Source organism: Pogoniulus pusillus, chromosome 23 (assembly GCF_015220805.1).
Source record: "Pogoniulus pusillus isolate bPogPus1 chromosome 23, bPogPus1.pri, whole genome shotgun sequence".
Lineage (NCBI taxonomy): Eukaryota > Metazoa > Chordata > Aves > Piciformes > Lybiidae > Pogoniulus > Pogoniulus pusillus.
The window spans coordinates 16,375,642-16,387,717 of NC_087286.1; the positions used below are offsets into that span (position 1 = coordinate 16,375,642).

Here is a 12,076-nt window from a genome sequence, read left to right on the forward strand (position 1 = left end):
GGCAGATGCACAGGGGAAGGCAGTTATTTACTCTGAGGATTTCCCATCTTTCTATTTGTTTTTCTTTTTTAATCTCCTGAGAGAGTATTTTTCTTTACATTTCTTCTATCAAACGAGATATATATGCAAATATAAAGTGTATTTTAATGACCTTTCCCCCAGCATCAGTATTTAATGAAATACAAGCAGAAACAGCCTATAAGCCAGCCTGCATCTTTCATCTCTTTCCTTCCACATTTCCTCCCACTCTCCTCTGCAGTGAATGTCCACACTGGTGAAGGTGTCAAATGCATGACAACCCTCCTGAACTACATACCTGAGGCCTAGCTGGCAGCTTATTTCACTTGTGCAAAAAGTCAAGACAGAAAATGCCAACATCATTTTTCTGCTGAGTGTTTCACGCCTATCCAGTAACATCATTTTTCTGCTGAGTGTTTCATGCCTATCCAGTTGTAGGATAAATCAATAAAGAAAAAGCAAGATAGAATTTGCAGTTAACTTGTAATTAGTTCTTTTGGTTATTACTGGAAGCTACTCTGCCTCTGAACAGACCGAGATTAATAGAGCATTAAACCACTAACAGTTAAGAAAAGCCCTTACTATAAAATGTTCTCTGAGAGCAACCTAGAAACAGGCAAACAGCACCACATTTCCCCTTCCTAAACAAATAGGGTCATATCACTAAAGAGACCAGTACTGCCAAAAGCAGTCATCTTGGAAAACACAACTGCTACACATTAACAACTTCAGTGTTTATGGATCAGGAATCCCATTTTGAGCCTGCACAATACAATTGGTTCAGCAAAGCATCAATTTCAGAGTGTAACAGTAATCTACTTCTTTTTATAAGCACTTGATCCCTGGAACACTCAAATGCAGAAACCACTACCCTGGCACGAAATCTGTGCATTGCTGTATTCTCTATTCAGAGAGCTCTCTCCTCGAATGCAGACACTGCACTGAAAAATCAGCAGTTTCTCTGACCCAAGTGTTTCTATTTCACACCAATTCAGAGCATGCTTTTCAGGCTTCTACAAAGGAATGTGCTGCATCTAGCCTGGCTTAAATCGTTACTGTAAAACAACCCTCAGAGTCACATGGGTAGTAGAGGTTTAGCTAAAAATCAACCCAGCTCAGCCAAAACCAAACCCTACCCAAAAATCAGGTAGTCCAAAGTTATCACTACATTAATTCATAGCCTAGAACTGACATGGTATAGAGCTGCTTTCTAACTTGTGTTGGAATTAGGACTCCTCTGGCTACCTAGAGGGTTACTATAGAGCAGGAGGTACCTGTCACTCTCTTGTCAAGTAATTTTAAAAGATCTGTGTCTGAAAAGCTCAGTGACTCAAAGGGCACATGATCAGGTGATCTAGCTGCACTACTGACTGACTAGAGCCCATCAAGCTTTAGATAATGCATGGGTGTTGAATCCAAGCTTCTTAATGCCACTCAAGAGAAGGCCTGCTCCAGGGGTATCCAAAGTTCTGCTTTATCGGATGATGCCCAGAGAGGAAAAAGTGTTGTATCAATTCACTTCATCTATGACCATTTCAGGGGAGGTAGACATGCACTCACGAAGGCTTTATTTGGAGAAAAGGAAAGATTAGGCTGTCTGATAGCACAAGGGGAGTGAGACACAAAGTGCCACTAAGATTTCAATGCCAACTAGCTGACCACCCTCCAAAAGACCCCGACAAAACTGCCCACCCCACCAGACAGCTTTCCCGTAACAGGTGACTTATTTTTTCTCAGTAACAAAAGAAATAAAGGGCGTGGCAGAGGTAACCAGAGGAGGCAGAAGTGATGATTTTAGATGTCAGTCATGGCTTTTTTGACAAGTCCTTAGCCTAAGATCATGAGCCATTACTTCCAGACACTGACAGTCACAAGGGTTAGGGCAAACATTGCTCAGAAACCCCTCACTGTCAGCCAATTAAATGTTTGCACACAGAAGCATCTTAAACCCATCATCTTTCCTACCACAAACAAACTCAAGGTTTTAGCATCAACCACATTCTGTCCCAGCCCTAGCTCCTGGTCTGTGTTACTGAGAGTACTCAGGTGCCCAGGCATGCTTACCTTTACGCCGTGGCCAACATCATCCAGCACCGTGTAGTCTATAGGCTTTCGAATGTACCTTACAGGGCGCTCCATGTTCGCCGGCGCGATGATTTTGTGGGTTCTCGACGTGTTCTTGTTGGTGGTCAGAATGCCTATCTCTCTGCGAGCCACCTTCTCTTTGTGGATGTCCACAGTCTAGATGCAAAGCAAGAAAGCACAGGTTTCTTGAGGCTTTTGCTGTTTTCTTTACAGAGCTATCTACACCTTCAGGCTTCACTATTAAACAAAGGATCTGAACCGAGTTAACGCTGCTGGAAGTTTGCCACTTTACTGATGAAATGAGTTTAATCTACATGAGCACTGCTTGATGATTACACTTTAATGAAATAACCAATATTAATAATAAAATTACACTGACACCTTACTGCTTTGACACTCTAAAGACACTGTGCAGTCCTTGCAGATTAACCCTTGACATTCCTATGACTGACACTAGTAATGAATTACTCCAACTCCACAGCTGGGAAACCAGGACAGACAAGCTAAGCAATTTGCCTGCAGCCCCAGAGGAGCACTAAGCTTGGGAAGTCTGTGCAGTAATTCCTTTCAGCAAAGCCATCAGTGCATATCAGAGTAAGAGTCTGCACAGAGAAAGACTAATTTCAGCACTAAGGCTAGTTTCAGTCATACTGTTTGTAGCAGCTTTACTGAAAGAATCAAACAGAGCCTTAAAGCTGCAGGTAAAGGAATGTAAAATACGCTGAGCTCCATCAGTCTGTTAGGAAATATCTAAAGAGACAAAGAAAGGTCAGTCCAGTGGTCTGAAGGATCGAACCAAGCTTCAAGTAAAGGACATGCTTCTATATGCAGTATAGCCATCACTTAAACACCAGCTGAAAGAGAAGTACAAATCAACTATGAGGTGCCACAGAAGTCCCACTTCCTGGAATTCTGTTTCAAGTCTCCAGGATTTAATTGACTGGAACCTCGAGAACAAGCCCTTCTAAACAGTCCCTCCCCACCCATCCTGTAGGCCTCCTTCAGATATTGAAGGGGTCTCTAAGGTCTCCCTGGAACCTCTTCTTCTCTAGGCTGAGCAGACCCAACTCTGTGTTTGAAACTACTACTATGGCCCTTGAAATAAATCCATGCTTCTACTTCACTCTCAGGCACAGGATCTGCTGTTATGAACAAATTCACTTTTTCTTCAGTGGATGAACCAAAACACATCTTTATACTACGAGTTCTCTTAACACTAATGTCAAAAGAAACAAAAAAAGCCCAAATCCCTTCAGAGTACAGAAAGATGTATCCACTCCTAGCAGGTGGTCCATGAAGACTGCCTTTTCCTCTCTGCAATAAACAATGAGAATTCCATAAATTACTACAGCAAAGGATAAGAAATTCCAGGAACAGATGCTATGCCATACATGATCTGGAAAATGACCGAAGCAATCTTGCAATGAATTCTTGTTAATGGGTAAACCCTTCAGAACAAGAAAAGAACATATATTAATTACATCAGACAGCTTATCCAAAACTAAATACAGAGCAGCCATTTGTAAAAGTCTTTCTAAGGGTTTCATAAGCCAAGCCAAGAGAAGACAGGACTGGGCTGAATGGTTTTAAGATGAGAGAAAGTAGGTTTAGACTGGATCTCATTCTTCAGTATGTGATGAGATTTTGAAATAGGTTGCCCAGCGAGGCAACCCTGGTGGTGTTTAAGGCCAGACTTGACAAGGCCTTGGGCAACCAAGTTTAGTTGAATGGGGGGAAGTTGGAGTAGATGATCTCTGATGTCCCTTCCAACCTGAGCCACTCTATGATTGCCTGTGCCACAGTGCAGGGCCAAAAATTTAGGGTACATATGTAAAGCCCAATGGCCATGCAGGTATGCCTGGTCAAGGGACTAACTCTCTGTTCAAAGCACCTCTTAGCACAGCAGGTACACCTGAAAGGCAAGGTGATATTTTGCCCCTGTGCACAGCAAAGTTTCCAGCTTATGCTTAGCCCAGAGCAACATGTACCCTACCAGCTACCTGATGACATTCTGCTTCTTCAAGAAGAAATGACTTTTTGCTAGCTCTGTAAAGACTGCACATTATTAAATGTTGTGTGTTCATCATGCAAAACAAAGCACAGAACAGTTGCTCATTTTACTGTTTTTGTTTATCTCTTTGCTTGGTGTTGGAGTTTGTTTCGACCAAAGCTATGTTTTCAACTTCCAAAAGAGGACAATGCCAAAACACAAGTGATTTTGAGTGGGATAACAGCTATCCAGCCAGACAAAAACTTTGAGATGGATAACACAGCTATCCAGCCAGCCAAAAGTCAACTGCAATGAAATACAAGTCCCATTCTCAAAGTTCTGGCCACATGTGGCACCTGCAGCTACAGGTACCTGTCCATCTGCTTTGGTAACAAGATGGCTAAACAGTAGCTGTGTGTTTGCTTCTTACTTGGTGATGGCAATGTAGGAGGCAACTGAAATAGACTGAAGAGCTGTATTTCCAGAGCTGCAGATCCAGCAGAGTTTTCTGGTAGGTTTATAGATAGAAGTTTCTCACACAATCCCTTTAGCACACAGACAAGTTTCAGTTAGCAGGGCAAGCTTTCCAGAAAGCTTCATCTCCTCAAGTCCTGGTAAATCCAGGCCTCCTGAGGTAAAAGGCTAGAGGACTCAGATAAGCCCTCTCTCCTGTAATCTGATATATCACCTTCCTTTTCCTGCAGAGAGGGTTCACAATCAAGAGCTTTTAGAGATTAACACAACGAACTAAGTACATCAGCACCCAGCAACTCGCATGGTCTGTGTAAAACATTCATCATCATCAGAGACTGAAAGACACTCGATAGAACAAAGGGAAAATAATGAAATACAAAGTCCTGTTTTCAGAGGGTACACAGGTAAATGCACTCTAAAAAAGACATTTATAGAAAGAGCACACATTTATATACAAACTCACCATGTTAACAATGCATTTAATTAACATTCCAGTTAGTAGCTGTTGCTCCTTGTCTTATTGCTGCTGACCATCTAGGTCATTGATAAAGAAATTGAAGAAAACTGGACCTAGTACTGATCCCTGGGGAACACAACTGGCCACAGGCCTCCAGCTTGACTCGGTGCCACTGATGATAACTCTCTGAACTCTGCTGTGGAGCAATTTTCAAAGCACTTCACAGACCAAACCATCTGTGCCACATCTCTGAGCTTATCTATGAGGATGTTATGGGAGACAGCATCAAAAGCCTTGCTGAAGTCAAGGTAGATGCCATCCACAGCTCTGCCTTCACCTACTCACTTGGTCATGGTATCATAGAAGGCTATCAGCTTAGTCAAGCAAGATCTCCCTTGGGTAATTCCATGTCAGGTACTGCGGATAACCCTTTTCTTCCATGTAGTTGATTAGAGATGGCTTCCAGAGTGAGCTGCTCCATCACCTTTCCAGGGATGGAAGTGCATCTGACTGCTCTGGAGTTGCCTGGTCCTCCCCCCTGCCTTTTTTGAAGCCTTTCCATGCAAGGCATATGTAACAAACATTGATTCCTGACCAAGGGAATGTCTGCTTGCAAGAGTTAAGATACTCAGATGTCTTAAAAACCCAATCAAATCAACAAACAAACCCAAAACCAGGAAAGAGTGAGGGCTTTGCTAAACCTCATTAACAACAAGAAGCTGAAAACAAGAGCTAGAGAAACAGGCTTACAGCTTACTGGCTTCAGCCATCCAGCCTCACCTTTGGCACTCTTGCTGTTATGAAACTGCAGATCTTTCTTCCAAAAGGAAGACCAGGGTTCACTGAGCACTGCACCCAAATACCCCAGTTTCCAAAGCACAGTCTGTGAGGTGGCACAGACACCTATACAACAGCACTGCAAAGGAGAGGGGAGAGAGGTCTGTTCAGCTAAAGGATTACTTACACAGATACTTTTCAGAAGGCTCTATTGGCAAGTCTAGTCACACATGCTGCCCAAGAAAGCAGGCAGAACAAGGGCACACAAAAAGGGAATGCAGGGCAAGGACAGACTAGAGGGGCTGGGAGCAGGTGCACTACATTCTAGGGCAAGAATCAGAGCAAAGAAACCAGCCTACTCATCCAAGAGCCAGGCTTCAATTTGTGCCTGATTTTTCTTTCTCAGTGCCAACTGGAAATGGGAGGACTGCTATGGAGAACACATTCATCCTTCAGGTGGGACAGAAGGAAAGAAGCTTCTCGATCCATTCTCCAACTATTTCAGAGCATGTTCATGGCAGATGCTGAGCACATAAAATGGGGCAGCTGAAGGAAATCATTAAACCTCACCTGAGAAATGCCACCTCAGAATTAGGCTCTGCAAATAAGTGGCATCTCAGTGGACATACAAGGGCTTCTCATCACACCCTCAGCCCACCTTACCCAGATGAAAGGAAGATTATGTCAACCAGAGCATAAGAAGAGAAGGTCTGTAGAAGGGTCTTTGGGAACAGGGAAAAGGGATGTGGGAAAGAAGACTGACAGATGACAGCTGGAGGCAAATGGAGTTTAAGCCCTACAAAGAAATACAATTTCAGCAGCTCTACAGAGGCCCTCACTACGGAAAGAAAACAGTTAAAGAGCACAGTCCTCCCTCCTCACCGTTGCATTGGTGAAATGCCAGAAGCACTTTGCTAAAGTTCACATAAGTATGAGGGAAATGGAACTTCAAACATCTGGAGTATGGAGGTCAGACAGCGCTGCAGAAGCAGCTGGCCCTGCACGCAGGACGCAGCTGTCTGCCAGGATGTCAGTCAAGAGAAGGGAAGAAGTGGGCTGGGTCCATGGCTAGAAGCAAAAGCCTGGAAAACGGCAGATTGAAGCTCTGTTCCTGGCTCTGCGAGCTTCCTGTGCTCTCTGCCAAGCACTTCGCTGCTTGAGCCAGCCTCTCGGAGCTGCCCACCTGCAGCAGCTTTGAGAGCAGACAGGAGGGTAGGTGGACACAGGTAGGGGCAACTCCACCACAGCTGCCTGCTCTCCCAGAGCAAAATTCAGCAACAAAGATAGCCAAGACTTCTCTGTAAAACAGCTTCCAGCCATGGTTTGAATTGCTAGGGAAAATGCAGGAGTGAGCTGTGGATCATACTTCCTGCGCTCTGGCAAAGCCTACTGCCCATTTTAGCTGCTTGAGCAAACCAAGTGCAGGACACATTTCAACAGGAAATGCACTGTGAACATCACTTTAAAAATAACATCCAAAAAACCCCAAAAGGAAGCCCTCCAGTGAGGTCTGACACACGCCAGTGGGGAACTGGAATTTCTGCATTCCAGCTAACTGGTTTGGGGTTGGTTTTCTTCAGTCTTTCAAAATCAACTGCTAGTTCAATTCCTTAGAGTATGATTTTAACAAACAGGTAGAAAAGAAATGCAGCACTAATGGAGATCACTGTGGGAGGACACAAAGGAGGGAAGAGGAGATTATTTGCAATTATCTTCTACCTGCCTCCTAAAGCCTGTGGCTTTTCAGCATCAAAAGCTGGGAGAGTGGAAGAAAGAATCAGCTTCCAGGATATCGTTCCCTGTTCTAACACACAGTCCCCTGCCACTCTATTTGCTGGAGATTGAGCTGTGGCTGAGCATCACACAGTACCACTTCACAACCACTGCAGGACAGGACCCAGCTGTGCATAAGAGCAAAACCACAGCACATGGCAAATTAATGATTGCTAACCATCCGCTTGAGTTTCACGCTGTATGACAAACCCCTGTCTGAAGGGCAGTTCTCTTTCTCAGCTCTCCTTCTGCATCCTTTGTCTACTCTTCACCAAGACAGGATTCTGAGAAGGGAAATCACCAAGGTACATCCCCCTCTCCTCCAGCGAGCTGTAGATGTTCTATGCAGCAAACTGGATTTCAATGGTTACCTAACAAGCAGCATTGCTAGTACAAGTTTCCAGAGGGAAGAAAAATATCTAAATGGAACCAAAGCCTTATTAATTATATTTGAACACAAGCCAGAAACGCAAGAATCTGCTGATTAAAAACAGTCTTTTAAATAGAAGACACTTCAAAAGACAAGCCTTTCAAATGTACAATCCTGCTGATTGATTTTGACAGAACAACATTTAGGATGTGCAGTCATAACACGTTACGTTTGCGTTCACTCTTTATAGAGCACAAAAAGCAGATAAATGCTTTTGATGATGCCAAGTCAAAATTTCAACTCTCTGTGTGTGTGAGTGTATTTCAGTACCTGAAATTACATTTGAGTTATTTCAGCTTTCTTTTTTGGCTGGCTACTCCTTGAGATATGTCTGAGTAGGTTCGTTTTAAAACAGGAGATGCAAAATATGCTGGTGCAAGCTCCCTTATCAGAGTTTCAGCGTTTTTAAGTGGCTGAATGAGTCCCTCATTTTCTCACTGGAAGCAATGTGCTTGTCTAGAATTAAACAAAACACATAAATCTAAATGTATTCTCAACAGAAGGAAAGCACAAACACAGAAAGGAAAAATGAAACAGCTTCTTCAGTAGTTTGGACTCATTAAAGAACCACCATGGGAGCAGAAAAAAAGAAGTTGCATGTCAAACAAAAAGCATTTTATGTGCCAAAAAAAGCAACTGCTTAGGAGACGAACATGTGCAATTGCAAAGAGCACTGCAGGTGGCTGAAAAGGAAACCATCTAAAAAAAGCCTATTAAAAAAATAAACTCAGTAGAATCTAAGTCTCAACTTTCTGAAAGTTTGTCTGAGATAAGGAAACGATTAAGCTGGAATGATGACAAGCCAGAATGCTCATGCCTGACAAAATAAACCCCCTCAAAACACCCCAAAGCCAATCTTTTCCAACAATAAAGGTTATGTTGCATGGTTGGAATAGTGCATTTATAGATTTACTGCATATCTCCAAACAGTTATTACTCTGAAGAATAACAAAACTCCCCCACAAAACCTATTCTGATTTCTACACCTTTTTGACCATTTGATGGCAGTTACACAAGCTAGTAGGAAATCTCCTGGTTTTCAGTTGGGTCAGCACTGCACTGGGAGTAAGCTGAGAGTATTAATTAACCATACCAGAAATGCTCTTGGCTAAGTACCACAAACAGCTTTCTACATAGGGAATTTCTTCTCTTCTTTCGTTGCCTAAATATTCAAAGGCTGAAGATTACTTTTCCTCCAGATGAGAACTGCTGAAGGTCTGGAGTTTCTCAAGACTGTTGGTACAAAGCAAGCAAGTCTGTATGGCAATCAGCTAGGCTGCAACACTATAAGGTGATACTTCAATGGGGGAATAACCAGCAATAGCCAGCTTTTATTTTCTCATCTTATTAATAAAATAAGATGGGAAGAACAACCCTTAACCACTATAGATCCCACTGAGAAACCCTCCAGCATACTTACTCCACTCTGCAGTAAGCTAACTACCCGTGCTACTACCTTCCTTCTGCACGTAACTGGAGCAAAGAGCTCTTCCACATCACTCGAATATCAAAGTAACTAGGATCTGACAAGCTCCTCACTTCTATTTTCAAAGACAAATACAGAACTCCTTAACCTGGTCTCCTCTTTCTCCAAACTCCTTCAGCAAGTTTCAGAAGGTACATCAGCAGAAGACAAGCTCAGAAGCATCATTAACTTCGCACAGCTCAAATCCCAGTTTCTACAGCGTTGTGCATGGAAGCCTGTTGAGATATTCTAGCAAAAAAAAAGAGTTAACAAACATTCCCTCCCATGTTTCCTAAGACTACATTACTATTTTGGACTGAGTCATAAAGAACTCTTGTAATTTGGGATACATTAAATAAAAGCAGAAGACAGACAACTAAATAAGCATGCAAGACATTTACCAGTTTATTAGGGTGCGGAGGAAGGGACAGGGCAGAGATGAAATTTCTAAGGCGGTTCTATTTCTTTGTTGCCACTTTAATTTCCACACATGACTACAGTAAGAAGTTGTACGTTGGTTCTGTAAATGGATTTCCCTTAGCCTCCTACTCTTGGCCATAACTGACATGAAATACTGCAATTATATCTGCTGGGAACATCCACCCAGCCTCAGCAGTCCCAGTAACACTCACGCTGTACTGAACCACAACTTCACCCAGCCAAAACTTGGAAGAGAAGAAGGTTATCAGGAGTAGTCAGCATGGATTTTCCAAGGGGAAGTCATGCTTAACTAACCTGATAGCATTTTATGACACCATAACTGAATGGGTAGATTCAGGGAAACCAGTGGATGTAGTCTACCTTGACCTTAGCAAGGCCTTTGACACTGTCTCCCATCACATTTTAGTGAGCAAGCTGAGGAAGTGTGGGATGGAAGAGCAGACGGTGAGGTGAGTTAGGAACTGGTTGCAAGACAGAGTTCAGAGGGTGGTGATCAATGGTGCCAGGTCCAGCTGGAGAGCTGTGACCAGTGGTGCCCCCCAGGGATCAGTGCTGGGGCCAGTCCTGTTCAACACCTTCATCAATGACATTGATGAGGGGACAGACAGACAGAGTCTGCTCAGCAAGTTTGCTGATGACACCAAGCTGGAAGGCTTGGCTGATAGAGCTGAAGGCTGTGCAGCCACCCAGAGAGACCTGGACAGACTAGAGCTGGGCACAGAGAAATCAGATGAAGTTCAACAAGGACAAGTGCAGAGTCCTGTATCTGGGGAGGAATAACAAACTGCACCAGTACAGGCTGGGAGGTGCTCTGTTGGAGAGCAGTCCTGTGGAGAGGGACCTGGGGGTCCTGGTGGCTAACAAGTTAACCATGGCACAGCAATGTGCCCTTGTGGCCAAGAAGGCAAATGGAATCTTGGGCTGTGTTAGGAAGAATGTGTCCAGCAGATCAAGGGAGGTTCTCCTCCCCCTCTACTCTGCTCTGATGAGACCTCATCTTGAAATACTGTGCTCCGTTTTGGGCTCCCCAGTTGAAGAGGGAGGGCTATGAGGATGATGGGGGGACTGGAGGGCATGGCTTACGAGGAGAGGCTGAGGGGCCTGGGGCTTTTTAGTCTGGAGAAAAGAAGACTGAGAGGGGATTTGATAAATGTTTATAAGTATCTGAGGGCTGGCCAGGAGTGGGGGGGACAGGCTCTGCTCCCTAGGATAGGACAAGGAGCAATGGGTGTAAATTGCAGCAAAAGAGGTTCCACCTCAACACAAGGGGGAACTTCTTGACTGTAAGGGTCCCAGAGCACTGGAACAGGCTCCCCAGAGAGGTCGTGGGGTCTCCTTCTCTAGAGCCTTTCAAGGCCTGTCTGGATGTGCTCCTGTGTGATCTGTGTTAGACAGTATTGTCCTGCTCCAGGGGGCTGGACTCGATGATCTCTTTGGGTCCCTTCCACCCCTTAACATCCTGTGATGCTATGAAAACCTTCCAGACTATGGCAGCAGACCAGCAGCAAATTCTTGGCTCTGCCCTGTGCAAGTGCACCTGAACACAAGCACTGCAACCTGATGGCAGGTTGAAAGGCAGTACAACTCTTCAAGAGAAGTCTGCATAGGCACAGAGAGGATGACATCTCTGTGCACCCCCTGCTGAATGCATTTTCCCACCACTGTTACAGTAAATCCATTAGTCAGCCTGATCATGTGTTCAGAAATTAGACATTTCCACTGTGCTGTTATTAGCACAATGATTAAACTTGATTGCAAAAGCTCAGGGAGAAATGGAGTGTCAGCTGCTGGGGGTGACACAGAGAAAGAAGCAGCCAGAAATCTGTATTTTCAAGACGCTGTCTCCCTGATAACCAAGTCTCACATTTGGGGTGGGGGAGAACAAAAGGTTGCCTGGCACAAGTGAATGGCAGCAGAAAAAGACCAGCACTTGCCAGCTCTTGATGTCTCTTTAAGCAGAAGAAAGACACATTACACTATTGACCAGGGAAGTGTTTTACAGCTGTTCAGCCCGGAGAGGAGCAGGCTCCAGGCAGACCTTGGAGCAGCATTTCAGTGTCTGATGGGGACCTATAGGTAGGCTGGGGAGGGACTGTTTGGAAGGGCCTGTGGTGACAGCATGAAGGGCAGTCGTTTGAAACTGGAGCAGGGGAGATTCACATTGGA

The 12,076-nt window shown here is 44.2% G+C and overlaps 1 protein-coding gene across 10 annotated transcripts in view; it reads right to left on the bottom strand.

Annotated features, from left to right (window-relative positions):
• Positions 1-12,076, bottom strand: part of ABI1 (abl interactor 1) — a 72,244-nt gene that overhangs the window by 28,969 nt on the left and 31,199 nt on the right. For all 10 annotated transcript variants that reach the window (XM_064162738.1, XM_064162737.1, XM_064162746.1 and 7 more), the window contains exon 3: positions 2,083-2,259. In XM_064162738.1, the coding sequence (XP_064018808.1) occupies positions 2,083-2,259 (177 nt within the window). The remainder of the gene's footprint in view (positions 1-2,082; positions 2,260-12,076) is intronic.